This window comes from Vombatus ursinus, unplaced genomic scaffold (assembly GCF_900497805.2).
Source record: "Vombatus ursinus unplaced genomic scaffold, bare-nosed wombat genome assembly UNPS02005659.1, whole genome shotgun sequence".
Lineage (NCBI taxonomy): Eukaryota > Metazoa > Chordata > Mammalia > Diprotodontia > Vombatidae > Vombatus > Vombatus ursinus.
In genome coordinates, this window is record NW_020945437.1 from 17,225,062 (window position 1) to 17,240,730 (window position 15,669).

The window sequence follows — 15,669 nt, forward strand, 5'->3', positions numbered from 1 at the left end:
TAGCATTTTATAGTGATTTAAAGTTTGCAAACTGCTTTTAAAAAATATAATACTGGGGCAGCTAGGTGGTGCAGTGGATAGAGCTCTGGCCTTAGAGTCAGGTGTTCCTGAGTTCAAATCAGGCTTCAGACATATAACACTTCCTAGCTGTGTGACTCTGGGCAAGTCACTTAACCCCCATTGCCTCACCAAAAAAAAAAAAAAAGTAAAAAATATAATACTGAGAAGGGATCCATAGGCATTACCAGACTGCCAAGGGATGTATGACACAAAAAAAGTTTAAGAATCCCTGGATTAAAGGGTTGTTGAAATAGTCAGAGCTAGAAACATCGAAACTGATACCTTTGTTTTACCAGCACTGAAACTTGGAACTAATACTAAGGTTTCCTGAGTCTCTGACCAGTACACTTTCCATTGCACAATACTGCTTCCAGAATACTTTATTCTTGTTACCATCAAATAACTGAGTCAGTATGTTACTGAGGAATGAGTGCCATATCTAGAGTTAGAGGAGCTGGTTGTCAATCTGAGCTCTGCCAACCTTCCTACCTCGTATGACCTTGAGCCAGTCACTTAACCTCTGAGTTTTCATTTTCTTATTTGTAGAATTAGGGAGTTGAACTAAGTCACATCCGAAGGCCCTTCCAGCTCTAAAGCTAGGATCCTAAGTCTGGTTATTATTAATAATAATTATTAATGATGATCTTATTGTGATTGTTGTCTTCAGTTATTGAAAGGACTATCATGTAAAAAGGAGAGTTAATTAGACTTACTTTCTTCTTCCAGAAGTCAGAGCAGAGAAGCTAGATACAAGGGTGGGGAACCCGCGGCCTTGAGGCCCTGATGTCTTCCAAAGGAAGTAGCGACCTACGCGTTTCATCTATAGAAGAGAAAACTTAGGGGGGAATGTGATCTCTTTCTTAAAGTATCTGTAGGGCTGCACGGAAGGGAGATTTTAGATTTGTGCCCCATCTCAGAGGACAGAATTAGTAGCAATGGCTATAGGAAGTGTAGGATGTTGTAAGAAGTGGATTACTCTCTGTGTCAGACATAACTTCCCCACACTTAAGAGCGTCCCCAAAGTCAAATGGTGTCTTCAGAGGCGATGGATTCTCCATCACTAGGAATCTTGGAGCAGACTGGCCAGTACGTTGTGGAGGGGATTCCAGTTCAGATATGGGGAAGACTAGAGACCCTCTGAGCTCCCTTCCAGCTCTGAGATCCTGTGAGTTTGTGGCCACAGGGTGGACGTTGCAGGGGGGCAGATTGCTAGGGAAGAAGTGGTTAACAAGTAAGACTGTCCAGTAATGGAATGAGTTGCTGCGGCGGGCTGTGAACCTAACTGGGGAGCTCTCTGAGCAGGGGCCAGATGAGCGCTTGGGGGCCATGTTTTAGAGAGAATTCAGTGGGTCCCACTGAAAGTTAGCCTAGATGATCTAAGGTTGCTTTATTCTCAGATAAAGCAATTTGAGGCAGGCTTCCTGTCTGAAAAGCACAGATCCAGTTGGGATTCATTTAACCTAGTCCAACCAGATCTCACCTTCTCCACTTTATTTTGGTTGCTTTAGTTTTGTTTTGTAAATTTTTCCCAAAAATACATACCTCATTCTCCACATCATTTTGAATGAGTCAGAGCAGATAGAAATACAGGCTTGACTCCCACGCCTCCTCCTTCTCCCCACCTTCTGGCTAAGATGTCTCCCCATAGTTCTCTCAGAGAGAGCCCCTGTGGTGTGGTGCATCCGGAAGACCTGGGTTTGAGTCCCAGCCGTGACACTCACCAGCTGCATGGGTAGGGCCAAGGCATTTAACATCTGAGCCTTAGTGGCCCCTAGGTGAATAGGCATGGTTATCCTTGCACTACAAATTCCACTGCAACAAACATTTGTCCTGGTAGTTGTTTGTTTGTTCGCCTTTAAAGATGCAAGGAGAGCACTGAGTCAGAAGCTGGAAGGATGTAAAGTTCAGTGAAGATTTAGTTCTTGCTCTAATGGAATTTAAAGTTTACTGGAATAACAACTCATGTGTAGGTAGCCCTTAAGAAAAAAAACAAAAAACAAATAACATACGAATTTTAGCAAAGCACCCAAGATAAGTATGGCCATTATTACTGTGCTCATTTTACTGAGGTAGAACCCGAGATTCAGAGATGTTAAACGACCTGATATAATTTACCTAACTTTTCTGAATCTGTTTCCCTCATGTCTGTTACATGAGGCCCGGGGCACGGGTGGGGGTATGAATTATTAATTGATCTCAATCAACAAGCATTTATTAAATGTCTGCTTTGTGCCAGGCAATAGGGATTCCCCCTGCCTGTAACTGTGATGTCATTAGTATGGTGAACTCCCAGTAAGAAAACTCCCTTTACCAATTTAGATTGGCACCTGCAGAGAGCTGCCTAGGGACACTGAGAGGTTAATCAGCTTACTTAAGATCACATAGCTGGTGTGATCAGAGGTAAAACTTTCTGATTCGGAGGCATGCTCCCTATCCACTGATCTACAAAGACTCAAGCACTGGGAATATACAAACAAAAATGACAAAGTCACTGTCCTCATGGAGCTCTAGGGACCTTAAGGTTCTTGAACTGGTGTCCTGTTAACTTGGTTTTGGATACCTATGTTCTGTATAGTTTAGTTTGCTTTATAAACCTATATATTTTAATTTCTGCATTTAAATGTGTGATTCTGAGAAGGGGTCCACAGGCTTCACCAGACTGCCAGAAGGGCCTATGACATAAAAAAGGTTAAGGACCCTTACTACTATTTCTGCTGCTGCTGCTACTACTACTAGTACTACTGCTGCTGCTACTCTACTACTATTACTACTATTGCTACTACTACTACTACTACTACTACTACTACTAAATTATATAATTTATATAGCACTTGATACATAACTATGTCAACTGATCCTCACACCAACCCCAGGATGTAGGTGCTATTACTACTCCCATTTTACAGAAAAGGAAACCAAGGCTGAAAGGTTAAGTGATTTGCCCAAGGTCACACAGATAATCAAAAATACAAACAGGATTAAATGTGGGTCTCTTGTCTCTCAGTTCTCCTTTCTCATACACAGAGGCTGCCTTTCTATAGAAAGATGAGCAGAACATGGATCTTCTTTGTAAGCTCTTACTTAACTCCCTCTCTCTGATCCAATTTCTCCATCTCATCGATCCACAGGATTGATGGTTATCTTTAAAACCTTCCAGAACCTTCCATTCCACCCATTTGTCCATTTCCACTCCAAAAGTTATCATTGCTGACTTGGCATCTCAAGCTTGGCCTTATCCTCATTCTGTATCCCAAGACTGCCACAGTCTCCTGCTGCCTCTGTGACTGATGGAGAGTCTTGACATCATTTACGTGTCTCCAGCACCTGTCCATTCCTTCTGTCTCTTTTGCTATTACCAGACTTCAAACTCCTGTAACCTCTTGCCTGGACTATAACCAGTAAACTTCTAGCTCATCTCTTCTTGCAGACTCTTAGCCTTCTAATCCAATCTAATCACACCCAGATAGAAATGGGGGCCACTAATTCGTAGTAAGGGTTCTTTGTGGGCTTCATTTTGACTTAGAAAACCACATTATGTTGTATCATATTTTCATTTTTTGTTAAATATTTCACAATTATATTTTATTCTGGTTCAGGCAGCACTGGGGAATGTTGCTGGCCACAATGAAACCTGCAAAACTATTTAACATCTCTGTTCTAATCCATTTGACTAAACCTATCACGTCTGACTATGTCACTCACCTACCTAGAAACTTTCCATAACTGTTTATCAACTAATAATAAAAATTTAATTTATATACTGTGTTAAGGTTCGTATAGCACTTTACCTATATTATCTCATTTCATCCACACAAAACTCCAGGGAGGTTGGTGGTATTATTGTGCCCATTTTATAGAAGTGGAAACTGAGTCAGATAGAAATTAAGTAACTTTTCCATGGTGGTTGTTGTTCAGTTGTTTTAGTCATGTCTGACTCTCTGTGATCCCATTTGGGGTTTTCTTGGCAAAGATTCTGGAGTGGTTTGCCATTTCCTTCTCCAGTTCATCTTACAGATGAGGAACTGAGGCCAACATGGTGAAGTGACTTGCCCAAGGTCACACAGCCAGTAAGTGTCTGAGGCCAGATTTGAACTGATTGAACAGATTTGCCCGTGGTTACTCAACTAATAAATATTTGGAGTCATATTTGAACTCACGTCTTCCTTATTGTAAGTCTAGAGCTCTGTACACTGTGCCACTTAGCTGTCCCTTTATTTTGGACTACCAAAAATAAAGTCCAGAGTGACATTCATTTCCTCCCCTATATCGCCTTCTCTTCAGTCTTACACAACTCTCTTTCATATAGCTACATTCTACCAAAGACCCGCTTTCCCCACTCTAAGTTACTTTCCCATTTTCCTACTTCTTCATCTTTGCTCCTTGCCATGGGAATATATTCCCCCTACATCACTACTAGTTGAAATCCTCACCCTTCTACCTCAAACTCTATATTCCTCCTTTCTTTGAGGCCCAACTCAGGTGCCATTTCTTCCATGGAGCTTTCCGTCACCTACCCCAACTGAAAGTGATGTCTCCCTCCTCTAATGTCCCATGTACTTTGCTTGGTCTTCATTTTTAAACCTCTCTTAATCTCCCTTGCATCACTTTTCTTTATTTATTTGTGCTTCCCCTCCGTTAGGTTGTAAACTCCTTGACCTGGGTCATAATATCCTGGGTCTTTCTATCCTCGGTGCCAAACATGGTGTCATGTATAGGGTAAGAGCTTAAATAGTGTGCTGAATTAGTACATATTCTAATGGTATTATGTCCCATAATGCTATTTTACCAAACACTGTTTTTGAAAAAAGAACTCAAAATATTTGGTGGAGTATACCTGCATATAAGTATTTTTTTTGAATCCTACAGAAGGACCTTTATTTATCAAGCATTTATTTTTCTCTTCCTTTCACCCTTCTCCACTGAAATGAAAAAGGAAAAAAGAAAAACATAACTCTTGTAAAAAATGTGCATAATGAAACAAAACAAAATTCTATATTGGCCATGTTAAAAAAAAAAAAGCTGGATATCTCCTGTACAGAGTCTGTCCCCCTTCTGTCAGGAAGTGGGTAACATTCTTCATCATGGATCCTCTGGAACCATCAAGTTGATTAGTTCTTTCAAAATTATTGTTAGAATATTAATTATTCTCCTGACTCTGCTCACTTCACTCTGTGTCTGTTCATACAAATTTTCATGCATATAAATATTTATGAACGTCTCCATTAGATTTTAAACTCCATCAGAGCTGGGAACTCTGTCCTATTTATCTCTGAATCCCCTGTATGAAGCCCAGGGCCTTGGACATAGGAGGCACTTAGGGAAAAGTTGTTGAGTTTCATTGCTCAAGATGCATTCGGTGATTCTGGAAATATTCATGGTTTTAATGGTACTCCACATTTTTCTGTGTCACAAAGAATTTTCCTCATAACAGTCCAGTGTGGTAGGTAGTGCAAGTCTCATTTCCCTGTTTCACAAAGAAACCAAGATTCAGAGGGCATGAGCAACTTGTCCAAGGTCATGCAGCTATTAAACACCAGAGTTCAAACTTGATCTTAGATTTTCTCAATGCAAGTCCATGATGCCATGCATCCTTTCTGAAAGACAGGCTGTGTGTATGGCTAGGTGAGAAGGATGACATAGGAATTATGTGTCCTACATACAACCTGGTAGCATTTGGTGACTATAAACTGAATGGGAGCTAAAGGTTGAGTGAATCACAAAAAAAAATCCCTAAATGTTCAGCAGCTGCTAGTATGCTCATTCTTCCTCCTCCCTCCCATATTGTCCCTACTCCCTACCTCCCACCTGCCAAATTGATTGAATCCTACAGAAGGACATTTGGAATGTGTTAAAATTTCTAAGGTCAAGTCTTGTCAAAATCTAGATGCAGTTGGCTGAATTTAAACAAAACAAATCAAATCAGTATTTCAGAAGGGGGCATAAACAACTAAGCCCTCGTCAGACAGTATGCATTGTCTTGTACTATGTAACTTTTTTTAAATGTCTGTGCTTATGTCCTGTTTTGGGTGATGTATTGCACGTTTTGGAATGTCAGCCTTGGGTATAAATTGCAGGGTTTTGTCTATGCCTCTAAGTGCTGCCTTCAAATTGGGTGTCCCAGAAAGTGAGCGGTTTGGTCACAGAAGCATAGAATGTTTGAGATGTAATGAACTTTCAAATATAGAGGTAGGGGAAGAAGAGAAGTTAGAAAAAATAATATTAAAGGCAGAAGAGACATTAGGGTATAGAATCTTAGTGCTGGAAGATATACTGGAACACAGAACGCTAGTGCTGGGAGGGATCCCTGGACATAGAACATTAGAGCTGGGAGGGATCCCTGGACATAGAACGTTAGAACTGGGAGGGATCTTAGAACACATATTGTCAGAGGGACCTATGAACATAGAATGCTATAGAAGGATGTTATATTGTTAGAGGTAGGAGGGTATTTGGAGCATAAATTGTGAGCTTAGAAGGTAGAATGTTAGAGGTGGCAGGGACCTTAGATCATGGAATCTTAGAGCTGAGAGAAGCTTTGTAGAACACAGAAGGTTAGAACACGGACGGAACTTTAAAATTCAGAATCTCGAGGCTGAAAGAAACATTAACGAAAGTTTAGTACAAACTCTTCGTTATGTAGATGGCGACCCCCAGGCCCTGAATCTTGCTTTTGGGCGGGTCAGATTTAAACTTCCACGCAACAATTAGACCTTAAATCACAGGTAAATACATTGTACTGGGCACTTTACCATGTGATTCTGAGGCTCCCGCCTTCCGAGTTCTGCCTAGTTTGCACCTGGGCTCGGCAGCGTCCTTCTCTCCAAACTTCGAGTGTGTGCATAAACTTATTCCGGGCTTCAAAGGTGCCTGCTTTGCAACTTCTGCAGAGCCTGCACGAATCCCCCCTAAGCAGATGGGCACAGACCCCAATATGTGCAGTACATCTCCTTTTCTAAGTTCCTGTATCGTTGATGCATGTTTTACCTTGACTCCCCGCTCTCCTCCCCACTCCCCACCCCCGCCCCAAACCTCCCGTGTGTTCCTTAAAAGTATTTTATTTTTTCTGTCTGTGTTTGTGCTTGTGGTCCGCAGGTCGTCCCTTGCATTGTTCATCTGCTTCATCAACCCCTATTGAGCAGTCCCCTTCCCCTCCCCCTTCCCCACCGGCCAATGAGAGCCAGAGGAGGTTGCTAGGCAACGGTGTGGCCCAGCCAACCCAGGACTCTGACTCTGAGGAAGAGTTTGTCCCTAATTCATTCTTAGTTAAAAGTGGCTCCGCAAACCTCTGTGTCCCTGCCAATGGTAAGTCACTCTCTCTCTTTCTTTCTCGTCCTAACTTTGTTCTTTCTTTGTCCTCCTGCAAGGTGCGTTGCGGGGCGGGGGGGGGGGGGTTTGCATGAAAGGTGCAGACAATGGTGCGTTGGCTTGCATATATGATTTACCATGTGGTGTGTTTATGGAAGGGTCCTTGCTTGCCCGCGGCGCAAGCTCTCCAGCCTCTCCTCCCCTCCCGTCGTGTCCTAGGGCTGAATTTGGGGCTCTCTCCTTATCATAAAGAACCCCTCTCAGTTTGGATGAGTTGGATCGATTGATTTTCTTGTTCTGAAGAAAGGCGGGGAAGTCCCACCAGCTGAAACTCCAGCCCCAAACTCTTCACCGAAAGTTCCCGGGCCAGGAGCATCCTGCCATGGTGGGGTAGTGAAATGCCATGACAACTTAGAAGTCAGTGTCTGTTGCCAAGAAACGCTGCCCGGTAACCCGCGGGCCTGCAAAAGGCGCTGGCTTCGCTGCTTGCCCTCACAGAAACACTTGGAAGTTTGCACTCCAAGTCACTGCGTCTTTTTGAAATCACGGTATAGGTGAAAGAACTTTGGAGTCGGAGGAGTTGGGTTTGAGGGTGAGCCCGGTCACTAGTTTGCCTGGGAGACCCTGCGCAAGTCAGTTAAGATCTCAGAGCCTCACTTTCCTCACCCGTAAAACGAGGGGAATTGACCTAAGTGATCTTGAAGGTTCCACTTGTCCCTAAATTTTTGTCTGTGCAATGTTGGCCCTGTGGAATAGTGTTGGAAAAGGGCTGGACTGAGGCGGAGTCGGGTGACTTCGGTGCTGGCTTCCAGAGTGGTGGTGCCAGTATATATGGCTGTGCCTCAGTTTCCTTATTTGTACAATGAGAGAGCCGAACTTTGTGACCACTGAGGTCCCTTCCAACTCTAAGGTTCCTGTGAGAAAGACAGGGTGTCCGCAAGTATTAAAACCACTTTTTCTTCTTTCTCACATAGGGAAAACATAGATTAGAAAATGTAATTAAGGATATTTCAGCGAAAACCCATGTTATAGAATGAGCTGCTTGCCGTTTGGGAGACTTAAAATATTATTATTATTATTATTATTATTATTATTATTTGCGTCGCCTCCATTTAGCACTGGGCTTTGTACAGAAGAGGTATTTAATAATTATTTGTTCATTTGAATGCGACCTGCTTGTGTTGTGCTCCCCAGTTTGTGGCAGGAAATGGCCCAGAAGGGGTCTGGATCTTTAAGGACTCAAGAGACTGATGGAGAAAAGATTCAGGAGGGCTGTTGGTAGGGGCACCTGGGACGTGGGCTGTGATCCCCAGCTGAGTAGGAGGGAGAAGAAGCTGGAAGAAGGTGGGAAAAATCAGGCTCTTTCCCAATTAAAGTGTTGAGCGATCCAGGGGATACCTCCTTCCCCTCCTCCTATTTTCTGGAGACCTAGGGCAATAAACCTGGGAAAAGTTGTTGACTACCACGTGTTAGATTCATCAAGTGGCTCATTACCTGAAGCAGGGTAAACATCAACAGGGGACCCAGCCATGGCCAAGCTGCCCCCCCCCCCCAGCTCCCAGCCTGAGTGAGTCAGCTGCAGCCCCACTGATTTATAGAGGAGGCGAAACCCTTAGTGTGAGCTGGTCCCTGAAGGTGTGAGCAAAGAAGCTAATGGCTGCTTCTAGATACAGATCCCTTTCCCCCAGTCCCCTCCCTCCCCTTCAGCCTCTCTGGGCTCTTTTTCCTCTTTTAAGAACATGAAGGAGAAACCTTAACATTTAATGCATTTTAAAACTTCCTTCGGTGACTCTGATGTGTTTTGTGGAGTGAAAACAAGTTAGCCCGCAGGGTCTTTTCAGAACGGTTGACTAAGACGGTCCTGCTGGGGAAAAGCAGGGAGAATGAGAAGGTCGAGTTCTGGGGAAATGCAAAATGTTGCTTTATATCGCTACTGCCCATAGTTGTGCGGCCAACTCAGGTCTGTGCTCAGGGCCAAGATGCCTTAAGTATTCACTAACTTTACCACTTAGTCACATCTGTGTAGGTTCAGAGGAGGTGGTGAGAAGTTCAAAGAGCCTCGGATAGTGTTTACACTTCCCTAGGCTAGTAGCTGTCCAGCCAGCTTTGGATCTGGCTCTTTCCGGATCCAAGACTCCTCTGGGACACACTGCTTGGCTGTGTGACCCTAGGCAAGTCATTTAACCTTTGAGAGCTCTATGAAACAGTCTGCAGTTGCAGAGAAAGTACAGACTAGCCTTGGTAGAGGGCACTTCCACATTTGAGAGTTCCTATACTGATGAAATCACAGGTTCATTTAGCCTCAGCACCTAGCACTCTGCATATGGGAGGCTCTTGATAATTGCATAAATTAACTTTGACTTGGGTTGGAGTTTTAAATCTATTATTCTGGCAATGTGACCCACGGTAAGTCACATTTCCCTCCCAAGGCCTCACTATCCTCATCTGTAAAATGAAGGAGTGGGATTAGAGGGTTTTTCAGCGCCATTACAGCTCTAAAAGGGCTATGATTTCTATGTGAGATGTATTTAAATCTTAACCACCAATAACCTTTTAAAGATGATTGTGCTATACATATATTTTTTTCTTTGTTTACCTAGGAATAAATATACCCAGAAGGTTAAAAGAGAGAGAGAGATTAAAAAACCTTAATCTCTCCCTTTACTAATTAACTGAACAGAAGCAAAAGCTTTGTTCAGAGCCTTTAGTGAGTTGATGGCATTACTGCATTATTGATGTGTAGGGAAGTTAGTGAGACTTTCAGTTGGCTCTTAGGCTGCTGGCTTATTTATTCTGCTTTCTGCCAGTGGCTGGCTGTCTGCTGCTGTGGTTTGTAGACACTTTGCATTCCCAGAGGGGCACCTTTCTTTCTGTGTAAAATTGTGCAGGTTGGTAATAAATATGTCCCACACCCAGACAGAGTGTCTGGGCTCCCATTTGCTGGGTGACTTCGGTTCTTCCTAAGGAGAGATGCAGGTAAGGTTCACTACCCTCCTGTGACTGGTTCTGGGATGACACTCTTGCTCTGAGCAAAAATCAGAACAAAGTAATAGCAATCCCCACATTTGCAAAAACACCACAAAGGTCACCTGTGCAGTACCTTGGAATGTATTAAGCATTGTTTCTGCCAAGAATCTGAAAGTAGTAGATGAATGGGGGTAGGGGGGAAAGAAGTAGTGCATAAATAGCATAAATTTAACTTATTTTGTGCCCCCCCAAAAAAACCCCGATAACTTCAAAGAATAGGAGAGTCTTCCTAATGATTTCCCTAAAGGGATTTGTCGCTTTTTAGTCCATGGATTTAGGGCTGAAAGGGACCTTAGAGATCAGTTATTCTAGCCAGTCCTCCCCCCCATTTTATACATTTGGACTCTGAGAATGTAAGATCTTTGAGAGTTGAGATTGTTCCATGCTCTTTATTGAGATCCCCTGTACCTAGCACGGTGCTGGACCCAGAGGAGGAGCTTATTAAATGATTGTTGGTAGTTAGACTGAATCCCAGAAAGTTTTCAGCAGTTTGGCAAAATCACTCAAGGACTAACCAGCAAAGTTGAATTCAAATCCAGTTTTCTTTTCACTAATACAATTGTCACTCCTAAGGATCTGCTTCTCTTAGACTTAGCTTAACTGCTGTTAATGGTTTAAAAATACACACACACACACACACACACACACAGTTACAAATATTTATATAGTACTTTATGTTTTACAGAGCCTGTCCTCAGAAATACTCTGTGTGTATCCCCATTTGGTCCTGTTTCCTCATCTTTGAATTGAGGGCTAGGTGACTAGAGAGGTTCAAAGGTTCCCTCCAGCTTTAGAACCCTGTGACCCACACTCCTTCAAGAATTATTATTCTGATTTTACAGATGAGACTCAGATGTTAAGTGACTCGCCTAGGGTCACACAGCTACTACTAAGTGTCAAGGACATTTAATCAGCGAAAACCAGTAAAAGCTCATTTTGTTTAAAATGAAGTTTACTACAGAGCAAAGCCTCTTCCTCTCTGACCGCCTAAGAGGCTGCCTCGATATCAATGCTGCCTGAGAATGACTTCCAAAAGGATTTGTGTTGTACTTTTTAATTAATCCCTCCTAGGCTCTCTTTCCACAGCTGTGTAAACTCAGTCTTACAGGAGTCAATCCAAAGTAAGTAACACCCAGAGAGCAGCACTGCTGTTGTGAGTCCCCGTGTAAATTGCAAGGAAGATGCAGGGGGCCTTGCAAATCAGGCCACTGTATCTTCAGAAATGGAAAATGTAGCTCTCCCTTGGATCTGAGCTCTGTTCATGCTCAAAAGAAAATCATATAGAAATCTCCGGGCTGGAAAAATATTTAGATAAAATTTTACCTAGGAGTATTTGAAAAGCCAGGGAGGTAGTTAGGATCAAAGGTGAGCTGGCATCTGCTCACTTCAGGACCTTTTATCAGTGAGATAATATTTGTAAAAAGCACTTAGCAAAGTGCCTGGCACATAGTAGGCTCTATGTAACATTCCCTTCTCTTACCTTCCCCTTACATCAGAGCCCTGGACCTTGACTTTGAATCAGAGATTCTACCCCTAATTAAGTTTTGGGTCCTTGTGACGGTCACATCACTTTTCTGGGCCTCAGTTTGCTCATCTGTGATATGGTGGTAATAAGCCTTCTAAGACCTGCATCACTGGGCTGCTGAGACAAAAGCATTTTTTAAGTTGTAAGTCACTAGAAAAATAGCATTTGTTTTTATTGTTACTAATGAAATCGTGATCTAAATTCCCTCCATGTCATAATAAAAACTTTCATGCATAGCCATGGGTAAAAAATTAATTCTGACTCGTATTACATTTTTTTTTCTGGGGACTAGTGTGTAAACTCCCTTTGCCAAAGCAACATTAGTAAGTATATCTTATAATATCACAGAGCTGCCTGGAGCATTTAAAGGTTAAGAGGGGCTTGTCCAGAGTCACGCAGCTAGTCAGTGTCACAAGTATCCAAAGGTCTTGGCTCTAAGCTCAGGATGCTATCTGCTACGGCTTACTTGCCTTTCATTCTTCATGTAAGTAGGAATAATTTTTTTCTGTCAAGACCAATGATTCCATAGGTGTAGAGAATGCCTCGTGAAGAACTCTCCTCTACCAACGTGCCTCAACACCTGCATTGGAATTTATAATCTTAATTGTGAGAAGTTAAATAGCATTGTCAGGATTATAGAGTCAGTGTTTGTCAGAGGACTTGAACCCAGCTTTTCACAAACACATTCTCTCTGTTCCTCTCTCCCTCCCTCCCTCCCTCTTTGTCCCTCTCTTTCCCCTCTTTCCCCCCTTCACATTTCCCCCCCAATGGCATGCTGCTTTTTAGTAACAATAATAACAGAACATGTATATAGTACTTTATTTGATGAAGAAAAACATTGTTTGGGGCATTGCAACGGAGAAAGGTAGATTCATCAGAAGCCATGTTACCAACGGAAGACTTTTTCTGACCACAGTACTTCACAGAGGGTTACTAGCAGAGGCTGGGAAGGTTTCCATCTGCCTTTGGGGAGAGTCTGGCCACCATGATAAAGTCACAAATCCTTTGAGTGTTGGAGTAAAGGGTTAGCCATAGCAATGCGTAAAACCACCTTGGGCACGGAGGAGTTGCCTGCTATCTCCTGACTCTTAAGTCTAGAACTTTTTCCACTATGTTCTAGTTTCTCCTTAATGAAAACATGAAATTGTGCACCCTTTTGAAGTTCAGAGGGTTTTTTTTGTTTTGTTTTATTTTTTTTAATTGGATGACCCTACATAACAAAGAAATGTCAGGGGCTTCCCCTTTCAGAAGGTCCTTGGGAATGGGTTTCCAGCTTTAAGCATTCTACTGGTCATAGACATTCCAGAGAATGGGGCATGGACTAGGCATTGAGGAGACTGATTAACAGAAAAACTGATTTCCAGAGAAAGTTGCAATGTTCTAAATATTAACCAGGAGAGTATGAGCTAAGTTTTAGGAAATGCTTTCCGACAGACTTACGGAGGTGATGGAATGGCCTTCCACAGTTAATTTCCTTAATTCAGCATGGGGCTTCTGGCTTCATTTTTCATTTCACAGGCTGACCCAAGGATGTAGATTGGTCAGTGTCACCTTGGCTCCTCATCAGTTTCATTCGGATTCTCAGGCCTTTACCACCCAGGGCTCCAAATGGTTGGGGTTTTATAACATGAGGGTGGGGAAAGTGTTTATTCTCCTATTTTAAAAGGGAAATGTTTCTATTTATCTTAGACTCTTTCAATAATAATAACAGTAATAGCAGAATCATCACTCATTCCTCTAACACTTCACAGTTGACAAAGCAGGCTCCTCCTGGCACCTTGCCCGGGATGGTTAGAAGTGTAAAAGGATACTAGCCAGTTATCCTCATTTTACTGATGGGAAAACTTTAACTAAGAGGAGGGGAAATGGTTTGCCCAAGGTCTCCATAGTAAGTAATAGAGCGAGTACTCAAGGTCAGAACTTTGTATCCAATTCTGATGTTCTTTACCGTATGCCACGAAGTCTTTCTCAAAACTACTTCTCTCTAAATAATCCAAAAACTAAAAAATCTTAATAAGATATGAAAAAAGGTTGGGAGGAAGGCAGAATCTTGTCACCTGGGAAGGAAACGTGCCCTCCCCAGATGTTGGTCCTTTGGGACACAGCCCTTTTTTACCCCATACTAGTTATGACTCTGAGTGTGATATTATGGAAAGAACACTAGATACAGAGAAAGGAAGCGGGTTCAAATCCCACCTTGGTCACTAAATAGCTTTGTAACCCTAGGAAAGACCTTTAATTTCTCCTGGCTTCAGTTTCCTCATCTATAAAAGGGGATGGGGATGTAACATAATGACCCTGCCTTTCTTAAAAGATTGTCAGAAGAGAAGCATTTGGAGCACTATAGAAATGTGATTTATTGCAAGTTCATTGAAGTCATTTTTGCTATAAAAAACTCAGGCATCTGTATTACTAGGTTCTGCAGGGGGGAAGTGTGACAATGTAGTAGGTGAATTTTCCAGTTGTTTTCTAATTAATGAATCTTCTCATTCTCCCAGGCCAGAAGTACCTGTGTTGATAAAGGTAGATCCAGCAGCTAGAGAAGCTGGGTTTTCAGACTGGGCTCTACCTATTAGCACCTGTGTTATTGGGGCAAGTCACTTATTGAGGAGAGTTATGGCTCTCCCAGAATGAATTCAGTTCAATATAGTAAGTGATAGGATAGCGTCAGGCAACCAATAGGCACTTAATAAATACTTGATTGATTGGACCAAGGTTTGAATCCCAGGCCTTCTCCTTAGTACCCATATGAAAGTCATGTAACTTCTCTGTGCCTCAGTTTCCTGATTTGTAAAATGAAAGGGTGGGACTAGATGCTTGCTAAGACCCTTTCTGACTCTAAATCTAAGATGTGAATGAGATATTATAGTAATGCAAAGAGCTTGGCGCATGGTAAGCATTACTTAATGAGTGGTTTTTCATTTATTCATTTATTTTGCCCTGACAGTAAGGGCCAGTTTCTTCTCCATAATGAGTTCTTCCAGAAGCTGGACTTTTGTTTCTAAAGGAGGCTCCGGATAATCACATCTTTCTTTTGAGCTCTGTTGCCCACAGCACACCATTAAATGTTGGTCTTTTGTCCTCACTTCTACCCCAGGACTGTGATCAACAGACCATGATTCTGCTGTCACCAGTCTCCTGAGGCCTCAGTGGCACAGCTGGATATGGGCCTGGCTGCTGCTCCGTGCCCCAGAATCATTCGAACAAATCAGCTCTAGTGCCTCTAACCTGAGAGCAAAAGACATTAGCATCCTAGGCCTTACAAATCCCTCCTGAGACCTGGGACTTAGTCAGGAAGCCTCCAGACCTTCTGCTCTCTGCCCGAGGCAGCAGACGTAAGGGCTGAGGCCAAGAAGCTGACAACTCGAGGGGATGCCAGTTGTGCTGTGTGACTGTGGACCCAGTCCCTTCTTGATTTTTATGAGGAAGGCTCTGCCTATATATGAGCAGTTGTTATAAGTAACATTTTGGAATATTTCGGGGTCTCATTCACATCGTTTATGTAGAGCTGGGAAAGACTTTAGAGACCATCTTGTCTAACCCCCTCATTTTGCAGATGAGGAAACTGAGATTCAGAGATGTTAAGGTGATTTTCTCAAAGTTGCATAGTCATTAGCCAGGATTTGAACCCTCTGGCTCCAAATCCAGCGCTCTTTCCACTCTGCCATGCTGTTCTCTCTCGTGGCGTATCATAGTTAAAATTTGAAAGATGATAGGTCTTCTCATTCTATGTTAATTCTTATATTTCTGAG

The 15,669-nt window shown here is 42.6% G+C and overlaps 1 protein-coding gene across 1 annotated transcript in view; it reads left to right on the forward strand.

The window, feature by feature from the left end:
* Nucleotides 1-6,700: 6,700 nt before the first annotated feature.
* The window catches only part of LOC114032701 (teneurin-4), a 412,175-nt gene continuing 403,206 nt past the window's right edge, over nt 6,701-15,669 (forward strand). The window contains exons 1-3 of the mRNA XM_027848083.1: nt 6,701-6,714; nt 6,850-6,998; nt 7,153-7,362. Of these exons, the coding sequence (XP_027703884.1) occupies nt 6,701-6,714; nt 6,850-6,998; nt 7,153-7,362 (373 nt within the window). The remainder of the gene's footprint in view (nt 6,715-6,849; nt 6,999-7,152; nt 7,363-15,669) is intronic.